The 17,197-nt window shown below is 48.0% G+C and overlaps 1 protein-coding gene across 1 annotated transcript in view; it reads left to right on the forward strand.

The window, feature by feature from the left end:
- The window catches only part of itgb4 (integrin, beta 4), a 136,798-nt gene that overhangs the window by 41,185 nt on the left and 78,416 nt on the right, over nucleotides 1-17,197 (forward strand). Inside the window, 9 exon segments of the mRNA XM_068004453.1 lie at nucleotides 1,107-1,274; nucleotides 1,371-1,447; nucleotides 4,469-4,683; nucleotides 9,463-9,566; nucleotides 10,653-10,745; nucleotides 12,053-12,182; nucleotides 12,891-13,010; nucleotides 15,492-15,598; nucleotides 16,231-16,264. Of these exon segments, the coding sequence (XP_067860554.1) occupies nucleotides 1,107-1,274; nucleotides 1,371-1,447; nucleotides 4,469-4,683; nucleotides 9,463-9,566; nucleotides 10,653-10,745; nucleotides 12,053-12,182; nucleotides 12,891-13,010; nucleotides 15,492-15,598; nucleotides 16,231-16,264 (1,048 nt within the window).

A 17,197-nucleotide genomic window follows, 5' to 3' on the forward strand; every position in this document is an offset into this window, starting at 1 on the left:
CAACCCAGAGGTTGTCCTACTGTGCTTACCCTGGCAAGGTTTGAAATTGAATCGGACAAAGCTGGCCATGCGTCAGTGGAAATGACAATCGGGTACTTTCCGCCCGGTGACAAGAGTGAAAATCCATCCCAATAATCCCCAAAAGACCTTCCTACATTCTTTTTCTGAGCCTTGGAAAAGCTCTCCCTCACAGCTTTCTGTTTAACACCTGGCTGACTCTGCAGCCGTTGCTCATCCTGACTCTCTGCACATGCCTCTGTCTCTGCTGTTTTTTAATCACCCTCTGTTTACAGTCAGAAGGGAGCAGAGACTTTCCAAACACAATGGGTGTGAGATGTTTATTGATTGCCAAGACAGGGCATTGCGAATTACTTACAGTCTATGGAGAAACAACATTGAAGCTTAGATCATTAGTATTTTAACCATCTATTGTCTCAGTGATTCCCCCCCCGACCTCCCAATTTTTGTGAATACGCTTTGCTTAATAAACCCAACGTTTATAAAATAACTCTGATCCTTTCTGTGGGAAAATGATGTATAAATCCCAAAGCAGGACACAACAATGTATTGGGATGTATTTATAAAACATCCCAAGGTGCTTCACAGGAAGATTATCAAACAAATCTTGACACCAAGCCACATAAGGAGACATTAGGACAAGCTTGGTCAAATAGGTAGTTTTTAAGGAGCGTCTTAAAAGAGGAGAGAGAGGTAGAGAGGCGGAGAGGTTTAGGGAGGGAATTCCAGAGCTTAGGCTTGGTCGCCAATAGAGAGGGGAAGGAAATCGGGGATGCACAAGAGGCCAGAATTGGAGGAAGTGCAGAAGTGCAGAGATCTTGGAGTGTTGTAGGGTTGGGGGAGGTTACAGAGATAGGGAGGACATATGGGTTCTTAGATTGGGCAGCAGGCCTCGTGGAGCTGCAGAGATATTGAAAGTCTGAGGGTCTTCTAGTCCTCGTAATGAGCTCAGGTGTGCATGTGGCTAATCATGTGGTTGGTGTGGGTCTGTATGATGAGCTCACCTTTTTTTCAGAGATGAACGCTCGGGTCAGCCTGGAAAGAACCTTGAGTGTAATTGCTGCTTTTTTTCTCCTGTTTATAAACAGAACAAGTTCAGGCTCAACATGAGAGCTTTGGATAACGTTGGTGAAACTCACCTGTGCAACAGTGCCAAGGAGGACCAGAAAGGAAACATAATTGTCAAACCCAGTACTTTCACAGATGCTTTGTCATTAGAAGCCTCCCTTCTCTGTGACCAGTGTCCCTGTGAAATGGTAAGGTCCTATTGTCACACGTCACTCCACAAATTGCACTTGGTATTTTACATTCTTACTCGTTTTTCCTAACTGCCTTCTTCGATTCGTCAACAGAATCCGGAGGTGAACTCGCCCAAATGTAACGGTAATGGTGACTTTACTTGTGGGCACTGTGTGTGCAGGGATAAGTGGTAAGTGGAAAGAAGCATTTTTATATTTTGATTAGAAAACACACTTGGACATAAATGTGAAGGACTTACTGTGAAAGGAAAGGAAAGAACTTGCATTTATATAGCGCCTTTCATGACCTCAGGACACCCCAAAGAGCTTTAGAGCAAATTAAGTACTCCTGAAGTGTAGTCACCATTGTAATACGAGGAAACGTGGCAGCCAATTTGCACACAGCAAAGTCCCACAAACATCAATGAGATAATGACCAGATAATCGTTTTTTTAGTGATATTGGTTGAGGGACAAATGTTGGCCAGGACACCGGGGAGAACCCCCCTGCTCTTCTTCGAATAGTGCCATGAGATCTTTCACCACCACCTGAGAGGGCAGATTGGGCCTCGGATTAATGTCTCATCTGAAAGACGGCAACCTCCGACAGTGCAGCACTCCCTTAGCACTGCACTGGAATGTCAGCCTAGATTGCGTGCACAAGTCTCTGGAGCGGGGCTTAAATCCATGACCTTCTAACTCAGAGGCGAGAGTGCCACCACTGAGCCACGGCTGACACCAAGAACATACCTCTGACTCATGGGAAAGCATTGTTTTTTTGATCGAGTTAGAGTCCCTGTTGGGTAGACTGTTGATTTCCATGATTTCCAAACTCATGGACCAACATTGGTTTCCTAATAAGCACAGTTCTTGTCTTATGTTGGGTTCCTGACAGAGTGGCTCATGGACCCACATTGCATTTCTGATTGACATGTGTTGATCTATTTTTGTTCCCAGTGGATGGGTTGAACCCCTAACGGGTCCGATGGCTGATCTTACATACCCATATTGGCCACTCTGGGGGGGAGATTTCTTTGGTTGATGCTGAGTTTTTAGCAGCAATGTAATCGCAGTTGAATGATTGATCATCTTCATTTCTTCCACCAAATTGTGGAAGTAGCCAAAAGAATGAGTCTAAATGCTAGAAATATTTGTTTTAATTCATTCTCGGGATGTGGGCTTCGAAAGCAAGGCCGGCTTTTATTGCCTGTCCCAAGTTGCCCTGGAGAAGGTGGTGGTGGGACTTCCTCTTGAACCGCTGCAGTCCGTGTGGTGAAGGTGCTCCCACAGCGCTGTTAGGTGGGGAGTTCCAGGTTATTGACCCCGTGATGAAGAAGGGAGTGATGAGAGGAAAACTCCTCACGATATTTACCGTGTCGCTGGTTTTCCGATAGGGGTCCAGTTTACTCCCAAAGTGTTCCCAGTTTTCCTGGGTCAGCTCCTGATCATAGTTGTTCCTTGCTTCAGGTGCAGGCAGCCCCCCTAGTGGTGAAAGGGAAGACTGCACATGGCTGAAATTTAAAGAATAATTAAAGGAAAGTGATACACAGGGAGACAAAAATGCTTTTCGAACCCATTGTCAGTCTTTAACAGAGCGGAAGGGGGAGAAAGCTAAGTAGTGACAGGTAAAAAATGAGGGGAAAGGAAACTTAAGGTGCAGGCAAGTGATGGAACAGCCTGGCACTCAACAACCCTTGGTACTGTACTTAGAGCACTGTGTATAATTCTGGTCTCCATATTACAAAAGGCACTGGAGAAGGTGCAAATAAGATTTACAAGAATGATACCAGAACTGAGAGGTTATAACTTTCAGGAAAGATTGAACAGGCTGGGGTCTTTTCTCTACAATAAGGAAGACTGAGGGGTGACCTGATAGAGATCGTTAAGAATATGAAGGGGTTCAAAACGGTAGACGTAGGGAAGATGTTTCCACTTGTGAGAGAGTCCAAAACTAGAGGTCATAAATGTAAGACAGTCACTAATAAATCCAATAAGGAATTCAGGGGAAACTTCTTTACTCAGGGAGTGGTTAGAATGTGGAACTTACACAAGGAGCAGTTGGGCTGAATCGCATAAATGCATTTAAGGGGAAGCTAAATAAGCACATGAGGGAGAAAGGAATAGAAGTGATAGGGTTAGATGAAGTAGGGAGGGAGGAGGCACGCGTGGAGCATAAATGCTGGCATAGACCTGTTGGGCCGAATGGCCTGTTTCTGTGCTGTACGTTCTATGTCATTCTATGTAGCTTGAAGATGTCCGTACAGCAAATGGCACACATCTGTCTCTGTCTCCCTGCTGATGCAGAGCCTGAGAAGGCCACTCCCCATGATCGTTGTCAGATAGTTGCAACAATGCTTGCCGATATGGTTGCTGACACCTTGGCGGGTATGGCCAATCAAGCTCCGCTGGATATTGGCCACCCTGGCCTGCCTTCTCTCATGCAGTACCACTGAAAGCATGACATCCCGTGACTGCAGTGCTTCCTAGATGCATCCAGCATTATAGTCGGCCACTGAGTCTGATGTCTCAGCCTTCCTTCGATAACAGAGACCTCTGTGTAAGCCATGGCTCAGTTGGTAGCACTCTCACTTCTGAGTCTAGACGGCTGTGGGTTCCAAGCCCCACTCCAGACACTTGAACCGATAATCCAGGCTGACACTCCAGTATAGTACTGAGGGAGTGCTGCGCTGTCTTTCACATGAGACATTAGACCGAGGCCCTGCCTACCCTCTCAGGTGGATGTAAATTATGAAGACAGATTGCATTCCCTTGAGTTTAGAAGATGGTAGGGGTGATCTGATCAAGGTATTTAAAATGTTAGAAGGGTAGCTGCAGAGAAACTATTTCCTCTGGTGGGGTAATTGAGAACGAGGAGGCATTATCCCAAAATTAGAGTAGGTCATTTAGGAGGGAAATCAGGAAGCACTTTTTCACACAAAGGGTAGTAGAAATCTGGAAGCTTTCAAGTCTGAGCTCGATAGATTTTTGTTGCTTAAGGGTATTAAGGGATATGGAGCAAAGGCGGGTGAATGAAGCTGAGGCACAGATCACCATGATCTGATTGAATGACAGTGCAGGTCTGAGGGGCTGAATGGCCTACTCCTGTTCCTCAGAGTCACAAAAAATAGATTATTTTTCCAAAGATAACTTAAAACACAACAGCTGGTTGGTTCGGGCTGATGTTTTGCTGATGTTGAAACTCTGCCTTTTCAGGCAAGGCCTATTCTGCGACTGTGAAGTGGGCAATGAAGGAGACCTCAAAGCCTGCATCCATCCCAACGACACCCAGGTTTGCACCGGCCGCGGGGAGTGTCAGTGCGGTGTTTGTCACTGCTTTCCATCAGACTACCATCTTGAAGTTTTCGACGGGGACTTTTGTGAATACAGCAGCCTGCTGTGCCCCCGATTTGCTGGCTTTGCGTGTAATGGTGAGTGAAGCTGTGCCCCTCACTGTAAAGGGTGGTGGTGCACAGAAATTGGAGTCATGAAGCATATCTCTCCATGAATTAGCAACAAAAAAGGGAACTGGGATTTATATATCACAATAGCAAATAATTGGAATGATCAAAAGTGCTTTACAACCAACAGGTTTCTTTTGAAGTGCAGCCATTGTTGTTTTTCAGGCAAACATGGCAGACAATTTGTGCATAGCAAGGTCCCACAAACAGCAAATGACCAGCGAATCTGTTTTTTTGCCGGTTGTTGTTTGAGGGATAAATATTGACCAGGACACCGGGGAGAATGCACTGTTCTTCTTCGAATAGTGCCATGGGGTCGTTCTACGTTCACCCGAGAGGGCAGACGGGGCCTCGGTCTAACGTCTCATCCAAAAGATGGCACCTCTGACAGTGCAGCACTCCCTCAGTACTGCACTGGGAGTATTAGCCTTAGATTGTGTGCTCAAGCCCCTGGGGCGGGGCCCGAACCCACAATGTTTTTTTTCGTTCATGGGATGTGGGCGTCGTTGGCGAGGCCGGCATTTATTGCCCATCCCTAATTGCCCTTGAGAAGGTGGTGGTGAGCCGCCTTCTTGAACCGCTGCAGTCCGTGTAGTGAAGGTTCTCCCACAGTGCTGTTAGGAAGGGAGTTCCAGGATTTTGACCCAGCGACGATGAAGGAATGGCGATATATTTCCAAGTCGGAATGGTGTGTGACTTGGAGGGGAACGTGCAGGTGGTGTTGTTCCCATGTGCCTGCTGCCCTTGTCCTTCTAGGTGGTAGAGGCTGCGGGTTTGGGAGGTGCTGTCGAAGAAGCCTTGGCGAGTTGCTGCAGTGCATCCTGTGGATGGTGCACACTGTAGCCACAGTGCGCCGGTGGTGAAGGGAGTGAATGTTTAGGGTGGTGGATGGGATGCCAAACAAGCGGGTTGCTTTGTCCTGGGTGGTGTCGAGCTTCTTGAGTGTTGTTGGAGCTGCACTCATCCAGGCAAGTGGAGAGTATTCCATCACACTCCTGACTTGTGCCTTGTAGATGGTGGAAAGGCTTTGGGGAGTCAGGAGGTGAGTCACTCGCCACAGAATACCCAGCCTCTGACCTGCTCTTGTAGCCACAGTATTTATATGGCTGGTCCAGTTAAGTTTCTGGTCAATGGTGACCCCCCAGGATGTTGATGATGGGGGATTCGGCGATGGTAATGCTGTTGAATGTCAAGGGGAGGTGGTTAGACTCTCTCTTGTTGGAGATGGTCATTTCCTGGCACATGTCTGGCGTGAATTTTACTTGCCACTTATCAGCCAGAGCCTGGATGTTGTCCACGTCTTGCTGCATGCGGCCACGGACTGCTTCAATTGCTGAGGGGTTGCGAATGGAACTGACCACTGTGCAATCATCAGCGAACATCCCCATTTCTGACCTTATGATGGAGGGAAGGTCATTGATGAAGCAGCTGAAGATGGTTGGGCCTAGGACACTGCCCTGAGGAACTCCTGCAGCAATGTCCTGGGGCTGAGATGATTGGCCTCCAACAACCACGACCATCTTCCTTTGTGCTAGGTATGACTCCATCCACTGGAGAGTTTTCCCCCTGATTCCCATTGACTTCAATTTTACTAGGGCTCCTTGGTGCCACACTCGGTCAAATGCTGTCTTGATGTCAAGGGCAGTCACTCTCACCTCACCTCTGGAATTCAGCTCTTTTGTCCATGTTTGGACCAAGGCTGTATTGAGGTCTGGAGCCGAGTGGTCCTGGCGGAACCCAAACTGAGCATCGGTGAGCAGGTTATCGGTGAGTAAGTGCCGCTTGATAGCACTGTCGACGACACCTTCCATCACTTTGCTGATGATTGAGAGTAGACTGATGGGGCGGTAATTGGCCAGATTGGATTTGTCCTGCTTTTTGTGGACAAAACATACCTGGGCAATTTTCCACATTGTCGGGTAGATGCCAGTGTTGTAGCTGTACTGGAACAGTTTGGCTAGAGGCGCGGCTAGTTCTGGAGCACAAGTCTTCAGCACTACAGCCGGGATATTGTCGGGGCCCATAGCTTTTGCTGTATCTAATAGACTCAGCCGTTTCTTGATATCACGTGGAGTGAATCGAATTGACTGAAGACTGGCTTCTGTGCTGGTGGGGATATCGGGAGGCGGCCGAGATGGATCATCCACTCGGCACTTCTGGCTGAAGATAGTTGCAAACGCTTCAGCCTTGTCTTTTGCACTCACGTGCTGGACTCTGCCATCATTGAGGATGGGGATGTTTGCAGAGCCTCCTCCTCCTATTAGTTGTTTAATTGTCCACCACCATTCACGACTGGATGTGGTAGGACTGCAGAGCTTTGATCTGATCCGTTGGTTGTGGAATCGCTTAGCTCTGTCTATCGCATGTTGCTTCCGCTGTTTAGCATGCATGTCGTCCTGTGTTGTAGCTTCACCAGGTTGGCATCTCATTTTTAGGTACACCTGGTGCTGCTCCTGGCATGCTCTTCTACACTCCTCATTGAACCAGGGTTGATCCCCTGGCTTGTTGGTAATGGTAGAGTGAGGAATATGCCGGGCCATGAGGTTACAGATTGTGCTGGAATACAATTCTGCTGCTGCTGATGGCCCACAGCGCCTCATGGATGCCCAGTTTTGAGCTGCTAGATCTGTTCTGAATCTATCCCATTTTGCACGGTGATAGTGCCACACAACACGTTGGATGGTGTCCTCAGTGCGAAGACAGGACTTCGTCTCCACGAGGACTATGCGGTGGTCACTCCTACCAATACTGTCATGGACAGATGCATTTGCGACAGGTAGGTTGGTGAGGACGAGGTCAAGTAAGTTTTTCCCTCGTGTTGGTTCGCTCACCACCTGCCGCAGGCCCAGTCTAGCAGCTATGTCATTCAGGACTCAGCCAGCTCGGACAGTAGTGGTGCTACCGAGCCACTCTTGGTGATGGACATTGAAGTCCCCCACCCAGGGTACATACTGTGCCCTTGCTACCCTCAGTGCTTCCTCCAAGTGGTGCTCAACATGGAGGAGGACTGATTCATCAGCTGAGGGAGGACAGTAGGTGGTAATCAGCAGGAGGTTTCCTTGTCCATGTTTGACCTGATGCCATGAGATTTCATGGGGTCCGGAGTCAATGTTGAGGACTCCCAGGGCCACTCCCTCCTGACTGTATATCACTGCACTGCTACCTCTGGTGTGTCTGTCCTGCTCGTGGGACAGGACATACCCAGGGACTAGGAAATGCCCGGTGCAGTGAAACTCTGACAGGCAGGAAGAAACAAATCACAGAATGCCACGGTCTGATTGGGTTTGAACACCAGACGGTGCCAGGTTCAGTTCCCAGTCTGCTCTGTGAGGTAGCTTATTGGGCACCATGATTGGCCTCAGCACCCATGGGATGGCGGTGGAGAAAGTTGGCCAGGGTTCTTGCTCCTGAAGGATGGGCAGTTGGCCATGTTTGCCTCAGGGCTGTTGGTGGCTTGTGGGGCAGTATCCCAACATAGGAAAGCACCTGCAAGGGCAGAAAACTAGGTGGGGAGGAAGGAATATTTGTTATAAAATAGAGCTGAATTAACTGGAATTTCTTAAGAGGAAACCGGAGGTTTCCCAGGATCATTCTCTCCAGGGATCGAACAGACGTGGCTGTTCAATCTCAGGATAATAGACTCCTTTATCTGACGGCTGTGAGAACACTATGGGAATGAATTTCCCTGGAACGTCTCCTGCTCCGCAGACTTAACTTAGCTAAAACCCTGCTTACACATGTACAGAGGGCTTCCCCTGAAACCTGCCCCAATGTTAAGCTGGTGTGACCACGAGCTACCAATGTACAACAATGGAAATACGCAACAAGGCGACCAGCATTTGAAAGAGTAAAGACAAGTTAATATTTGGAGACCCTTTGTCACATCTCTGAGTTAAACCTGCCATTTCCCTTTCAGACGCTGACAGACCCGCTGTGCGTTTCGAGCATTTTCTGTGTTTATTTTGTCAAAACTACCAGTGGATCCGAGTTGCACTGACCAATGGGGTTGCCAGAGATGAATTGCACCGAACATTGGGATTGGCAGTATGAGTTGTATTGACCAATGGGATTGGCAGTATGAGTTGAATTTACCAATGGGATTGGCAGTATGAGTTGTACTGACCAATGGGATTGGCAGTATGAGTTGAATTTACCAATGTGATTGGCAGTATGAGTTGTACTGACCAATGGGGTTGGCAGTATGAGTTGTATTGACCAATGGGTTTGGCAGTATGAGTTGTAGTGACCAATGTGATTGGCAGTATGAGTTGTACTGACCAATGGGGTTGGCAGTATGAGTTGTATTGACCAATGGGTTTGGCAGAATGATTGCAGTGACCAATGGGATTGGCAGTATGAGTTGAATTTACCAATGTGATTGGCAGTATGAGTTGTACTGACCAATGGGGTTGGCAGTATGAGTTATATTGATCAATGGGTTTGGCAGTATGAGTTGTAGTGACCAATGGGATTGGCAGTATGAGTTGTATTGACCAATGGGTTTGGCAGAATGATTGCAGTGACCAATGGGATTGGCAGTATTAGTGTAGTGACCAATGGGATTGGCAGTATGAGTTGTATTGACCAATGGGATTGGCAGTATGAGTTGTATTGACCAATGGGATTGGCAGTATGAGTTGTACTGTTTTGACGGTGTCTCCATCGTTTAGGTTTGGTCGATTGGCTTTTGTGCCCCGAGAGTGTTTAAACTTTGTGTTTGATTCGGTTTCTGTTTGGGTTTTTCCACAGCTCGTGGCGGATGTTTTAAGGAGAAGTGTGTATGTGATGAGGGTTGGACGGGTCCCTCGTGTGAGTGTCCTATCAGCAATGCCACGTGCATTGACGCCAATGGGGTAAGACTGGAATTACATTGCAGCACCACATAAACACATCGGGGCTGGAATTGATCTTGGGCTGTTGCTCAAAACCATCCAATCGGCCATCTTTTGATTATATTTTGGGCAGGGTGTAAAACCACCACCAATTCACCATCAGCCATTTTGCACTATCGCCAAAGTCCACGTTCACCTCCGTTCCTTTATCAAATCATCTTTAAGTCACAAACTGGTGTCTGATTCTCACCAGGATGATACCCGGAGCTTAAAGAGTTAACTTATTAGGATAGGTTGCATAAATTTGGCTTATATTCCCTTGTGTTTAGAAGGTTGAGGGTTGATCTAATCGAGGTCTTTAAAATGACAAAGAGTAGATAGAGAGAAACTATTTCCTCTGGTGGGGGAATCCAGAACAAGGGGACATAATCTTAAAATTGGAGCTAGGCCGTTTAGGAGTGAAATCAAATGGTAGTAGAAATCTGGAACTCTCTCCCAAAAGGCTGTGGATACTGTGACAATTTTAAAGACTGAGGTTGATAGGTTTTTGTTGGGTAAGGGTATCAAGGGATATGGATCAAAGGCGGGTAAATGGAGTTAAGATACAGATCAGACATGATCTAATTGAATGGTGGAACAGGCTCGAGGGGCTGAATGGCCCACTCCTGTTCCTATGTGTGGTCCCAATTTCTGTTCAGTACAGAAATCTTCAGGAGTTAATAAAAGAGAGGGATTTATAGAAATGCCCTGAATTGCCCTGTAACCATTTGTCACATCGTAGAATGTTACAATGGAACTAAGGAATGACTGAGATCCACTAATGTTACCCTGTTTTATGGCTGGAGAGAGTCTGGGAAGAGATATTTTGTGTTAGGGCTCCCTCTGCTGTGATATTTTTGTATCATGAGTAGAATTTCCAGGGCCTCAAAATTCCGCCAGGACTCTGCTGTTTCTGAGAGTTTCCTGGTTGCCTTGTACAGAGGTCAACTTCTGTTTACACCTCCACCCCCCACAGGGCAAGCGATGGCCAAGAGATTGAGTCAGGGGCAGGGACTCTCTATACATCTGGAGTTGCCAGGTATCTCACCTGTATTTTCCTGATTCCAGGGGCTCTGTAATGGTAAAGGCGACTGCGTATGTGGAAGATGCGAGTGTGAAGATAAAAACACAGATCCAACCTGTGGCTCCACCACCTACTTGGTAAGTGAAGATAGTTTAAGGCACAAACATTTCTATAGCGCCTTTTATGACCTCAGAACGTCCCAAAGTGCTTTACAGCCAATTAAGTACTTTTGAAGAATAGTCACTTGTAATCTAGGGAAACACAGCAGCCAATTTACACAGAACAAGTCCCACAAACAGCAAAGAGATGATAAGCTGTTTTTTAGTGGTGTTTGTTGACCGTATTGGTCAGAATACCAGGGAGAACCCCCCTGCTCTTCTTCAAATAGTACCATGGGATCTTTTACATCCACCTGAGAGGGCAGATCAGACCTTGGGTTAATGTCTCATCCCTCCGACAGTGCAGCACTCCCTCAGCCCTGCACTGGAGTGTCGGCTTGGATTACGTGCGTAAGTCTCTGGAGTGGGGCTCGAACCCACGGCCTTCTGACTGAGCGGAGAGAGTGCTACCCACTGAGCCACGACTGACACCCATCTCTGTGGGTTTAACCTCTTCTCTTTCATTCCCATTCTGTACAATTACAATGAATTAAGCTTCTCACTGGTTTAAAGGAGTGAAAATGATGAAACCATGAGGTACACAGTAGTTGAATAGCCAGTTACTTTGAGAGGAGTGACAGTCCAGGAGTGAATTCCCATTGGTGATATAGGCAGTCATTTTGGCATGATTGCTGGGGCTGGATTTTCCTCAGGCCTGTGCTCCGACCCCAACGTGACCCTGGTCCGGGTTTCCTGGGTAATGGGTCATTATCTATACAAGGCAGGATTCCGGCGGGAAGCATGCCAGCAGGCCGAAGCCAACCAACAGGCCTCAGGAAAATAAAATCCGTGCTGCTCCGGGGAAGCCCAGGGCAGGTGGAGGCCCAAGGTTTCCTTATGGAGCCCAGAGGAGCATTCCAGCTCTCTTGGCCCACAAGGAAATAATTCAAACTCACCTGGGCCTCTTCAGGCCCCGATCCTGCCCGTCTCTGGGTTTCACAGGCGGCCGTGCGACTTGCGTAACCCTGAGTGAAATTCATGTCAGGGTCCGAGTGACATCATCAGACCTCCGACCTTTGCATATTTACGAGGCCCTCGCCTGTCTGCAGCGATGGCTTCCAACGCCTCCTGAAACTCGGGAGTTAAAATGGGCCACTGTTCCCGATTTTAAACCCCCCCGCCCCCCCCACCGCCGCCCGCTCCACTTTCACTGGGGGCTGGAGGTTAAAATCAGGGCTCTAGACTCCATGAATTTTCCACCAAGCACCTTCCAGAGAGATTCAGGAACGGGTTTGCGCCCCCCCTCTAATGGAGGCTGTTTCTTTCTCCCTCTCCGTCTCTTGCAGCAACTGCTAGGCCTGTGTGAGGATACTCGTACCTGTGTTCAGTGCCAGGCCTGGAAAACCGGAGAGAAGAAGGGTCAAAACTGCAAGAAGTGCGCTAACACGTTCGAGTTCGTGGATGAACTGAAGTCAGGTCAGTCTGGACATTTAACCCAATGTCACACCCTGCTTACCTCAGCCCCTTCTCTACTAATTGTCTCTTCAACCCATTTCCACTGCCCACTTAGATATCCCTCCTCGGTAACATATTCTACTATTTGATTAGCCTTTGGGTGAGGAAGTTTTCAGGGATCCCCTTCCTACTCCTAACATCCTCATTTTTTAACTTGTGACCCCTTGGATGTAAAACTGTCACCTCAGTCAACAATATTCTCAGAGCAGTTTTTGTCGATTCCCTTCATGATCTTCAATTTGGTTACATCCTAAAGAGCTTCACATACAATGTGAAATGCGATCGCAGTTGTCATGTGGGCAAACGATGCAGCCAATTTGCGCACAGCACGATCCCACAAACAGCAAATGAGATGAATGAACAATGGCTCTATTTTGAGGGGGGAATGTTGCCAGGGCCACTGTTCCCGCTGGGGGAGCCTCTTTGAATAGTGGCCCTGGGATCTTCAAAATCCACCTGAACAAGGGGACTGGCCGTCGGTTTGACGTCTCATCCGAAGGATGACGCCTCCGACAGTGCAGCACTCCCTCGGGTACTGCGCTGGGAGGTGTCGGCCTAGATTGCGTGCTCAAGTCTCTGGAGCGGGGCTCGAACCCAGAACTGCTAGGTGAGATTGCTACCAACCAAGCCAAGCTGACACTTAAAAAGAGTTTTATTATCTCCCTGCAGAAAAGCTGGTGACGGAGAGCTGCCAGTTCCGTGATGAGGATGATGACTGTACGTATTACTACACTGTGGAAAAACTCCCCGGTGGCAACGTGACTCATGTGGAGGTGTTAAAGGAGAAAGGTGAGTCGGAGATAAAACTGGAAGCTTTATCCAGTTAAATTCGACATTCGTTTACTTTAGAATTTTTTGGCTTCTGACCCTATGATATATTGAGAATAAGGACGGACATAGATCAGTAATTGAGGCATGGCATGTGGTAAGTGTAACATGTTTAGAATGGACAGGTGACTTTGGACCTCCGGTTCCCAAAGCTCTCCACCACTGGGTCTGTTGTAGACTAATTGATAGAGATGATTAGTCACCAACTCCACTATCGTTGTATCATGTGACCACCAGGATGGTAGAAGGTGAACTAGATGGACTTTTTTCATCTCGCAATTCCAACGAAATTCATATGCAGAAGTTTTAGAAACAACAGAGCCCTGCCCTACATACCCACTTTCTCACAGAATCGTAGACCTTCACAGTACCATAGGAGACCATTCGGCCCATCGCCTCTGTGCCGGCTGTCTGAAAGAGCTATCCATTCAGTCCCACTCCCCGCACTTTCCACACACCTTTTTAAATTATTCTTCTCCAATTGATTTTCCACTTCCCTTTTAAAAGCTATTGTGGATTCTTCTTCCACCACTGTTTCTGACGGGACATTCTATGTCCTAACCCACTCTGTGTAAAAAAAACAAATATCCTAACCTCTTCTCCTAGTCCCTTCTCATTGTCTCCCTCAGTCCCTTCTCACCATATCCCTCAGTCCCTCCTCATCATATCCCTCAGTCCCTCCTCATCATATCCCTCAGTCCCTTCTCACCATATCCCTCAGTCCCTTCTCACCATATCCCTCAGTCCCTCCTCATCATATCCCTCAGTCCCTTCTCACCATATCCCTCAGTCCCTTCTCACCATATCCCTTAGTCCCTCCTCATCATATCCCTCAGTCCCTTCTCACCATATCCCTCTGTCCCTTCTTACCATATCCCTCAGTCCTTTCTCACAATATCCCTCAGTCCCTCCTCATCATATTCCTCAGTCCCTCCTCATCATATCCCTCAGTCCCTTCTCACCATATCCCTCTGTCCCTTCTTACCGTATCCCTCAGTCCTTTCTCACAATATCCCTCAGTCCCTCCTCATCATATTCCTCAGTCCCTCCTCATCATATCCCTCAGTCTCTTCTCACCATATCCCTCAGTCACTCCTCATCATATTCCTCAGTCCCTCCTCATCATATCCCTCAGTCTCTTCTCACCATATCCCTCAGTCCCTCCTCATCATATCCCTCAGTCCCTTCTCACCATATCCCTCAGGCTCTTCCCTCTCTAGGAACCATTTCAATTGACCATTGACCCCATGTACACTGTCCACCTCAATGTCTTTCCCTGATGACTTCCTCGAAGACTTGATTCCCCATTGGATGCAAACATTCCCCCCGGTGTCCCTTCTTACTCCTAATGCCCTCATTTTTTATTTGTGTTACTTTGGATTTGAACCTTTCACCACAGACAACAGCTTTGTTCAATTCCTTTCACAATCACGAAACCTTCCATTAGATTCCCCTCAAACTGTTTTTTTGCAAGAATCGGTGATAAAAAATTACCAGCCAACTCGCTTTTGTTGGTGTGTCTGGCAGAGGAATCCAGTTTTGAGAGTCCCAACACTGTGCTCCAGCAAATCCCAATTGACGAGGGACCTGAACTCTGAGCAGTTCCCGACACTGATCTAATGGTTTTAAGGCGGGGGTGGGGTGGGGGTGTTGGTTTCAGAGACCCCTCACTGTCTATCTGCTTTGTAAATGTTTCTCCTCATATCTCCCGAAGGCACTGATTCTTACTGGGGCAGGTACCATTCCACAATCAACAGCGGCCCATTGATACTTACACTTCACGGCAGTGCATCAGACGGCTGATCGACTGTGGGCGGAGGCATCGCAGCCCAATACTGTACTCAACCGATATGCACTTTTCAGTAGGGGGTTACTGTGATTATGAGTTAGAACTCCAGCTGATTTCCCCCTCTTCTCCCCACCCACTCCCCAACCCTCCGGCTTAGGGGCACTGACGCAAGTTAATGTGATCTGATGGCCTTCGGGGGAATTTGGTTTTTATTATTCATTCTCAGGAAGTGAGCATCGCTGGCGAGGCCGGCATTTATTGCCCATCCCTAATTGCCCTTGAGAAGGTGGTGGTGAGCCGCCTTCTTGAACCGCTGCAGTCCGTGAGGTGAAGGTTCTCCCACAGTGCTGTTAGGAAGGGAGTTCCAGGATTTTGACCCAGCAACGATGAAGGAACGGCGATATATTTCCAAGACGGGATGGTGTGTGACTTGGAGGGCAACTTGGAGGTGATGTTGTTCCCATGTGCCTGCTGCCCTTGTCCTTGTAGGTGGTGGAGGTCGTGAGTTTGGGAGGGGCTGCTGATGAAGCCTTGGCGAGTTGCTGCAGTGCATCCTGTGGATGGTACACACTGCAGCCACTGTGCGCCGGTGGTGGAGTAGGATGTAGTTGCTCCTAATATGTGGTCTGATGCTTTTAATTGTCCTCCCCCAGATTGCCCTCCAGGAGGCTTCCTCTGGCTCATCCCACTAATCATATTCTTGATGCTGTTGCTGGGTCTGCTGATGATGCTCTGCTGGAAGTACTGTGCCTGCTGTCGGGTGAGTGACTGTCTCCCTAGTGGGACTATTGTACAAAGAGGAAAAGACTGGGCCTTTGGGTATAAACTGCACTGACCTGGCCTGTTATGGGCCAAGTACCATTGGGTGTTAAGAATAAGACTGAGAGTCCTGTCAGGGGCACCACATATTTTGTATCTAGTTGAGGGTAGTCTCAGGAGAATGGCTGTCACTTGGGATTGTGTTAGACTGAGCGGGGGCTGGGGGGACGTGGGATCATCTCCAAGAAATTGAATTGCTGATTGGCTTTGATCACGAATTGTCACAGATTGGGGCTTGGGCCTCAGAATTGAGATTGGGCCTCAGGTCAAGTTGAGTTGAATTTTGGAGCTCAGTTTTGGAGATAGAGTTTCAGAATTGGAGTTTGGGTATCAGGTGGGTTGGGTTCAGTCTCAGTGCTAAGGTTGGGGATTGTCCCAGACTGGGCTCTGTGTTAGTTCCTGTCTTGCTCTGTTCCTTAAATTCTTGATATAGGTTGTATTCTATATTTTAATGAAGTGTTTTGATCAAGAGAAATTATCCTAAATATTATGATGTGTTTTTTTAATTGTGAAATCTAGAAATCTAGTTTATAACGGGCTGGTGCTGGTACTGATGACTCTCTTTCTTCACAGGCCTGCTGTGCCATGTTGCCGTGCTGTCCAAGAGGTAAGTTCAGTCTTGTGTAACCACTTGTGAAGAGTTTGATTTATCAAATCATTCATGTTGTGAAGAGTATCAGGCCCAGAAATTGTATCAGGCTTAAAATGGGCGCTGAAGGGTCCATGCGATGTGCATGCCAGCTGCCGCATGTCATATTGGTTAGGATGCCCTGCAGTCGTCTAGGGTGCCCGTCTGGGGCAGGTGTATATGCAAATTGGGGGCCTAACGCTTATTTCAGGCCATGTCCTGATACTGGATCATGACTGACCGTAGCGCGTGCCGAGAATTTTGCTGTCAGTTCTCTCAGGCGAACAGCAGCCAAAACAAAGGGGTCTTTAAAGGGACCGTTAAAGGCTGCCACCAAAAATGTAAGGAAACTTGTTCTTACTGACCTGAATGTAGAACCAGAAGGAGCAGGATTTCTCCCCCTGACTCCACATTAAAAGTGTGGGTTGCTGCTGGCCACCACTTGGCCACCGCCATCCCCCTCCCCCTCCCCCTTCCCGCTCTCTTGCCCACTCCCCCCTCCCCGGACTCAGGGTAGGTCCGGTGCCGGCATCTTCACCGGCCGATCTTCATCTTCTTCGCGATCGATGCCATGCCTGTTTGGGAGCCATTGGGGTCCCCAGCACACCAGTCACGTCCTGATCGTGCAAGAGGACCACTTTTTGCGTGGTCCTCTTCCCCATCAGTTTCGGCGCCGTGGTTCTTGGTTGATGCTGGGTCCCCGCCCACCAATTACTGGGCCTCAGTGTCTCCCTGGTTCTGGGGAATCTGCTACTCGCAATGGTTTCCATTCATTCCTAGTCTGAATGGAACCAAGGAATAATTGTTTGAGAATGTTCCTGGAATTTTGTGATCGTCACGATGAAGGATGTCAATACTGGGCAGTGAGGAAATTTTCCAATTGTATCGCTGCCAGTGTCTCCATCAAGTAGT

This window comes from Heptranchias perlo, chromosome 23 (genome assembly GCF_035084215.1).
Source record: "Heptranchias perlo isolate sHepPer1 chromosome 23, sHepPer1.hap1, whole genome shotgun sequence".
NCBI classification, from domain to species: domain Eukaryota; kingdom Metazoa; phylum Chordata; class Chondrichthyes; order Hexanchiformes; family Hexanchidae; genus Heptranchias; species Heptranchias perlo.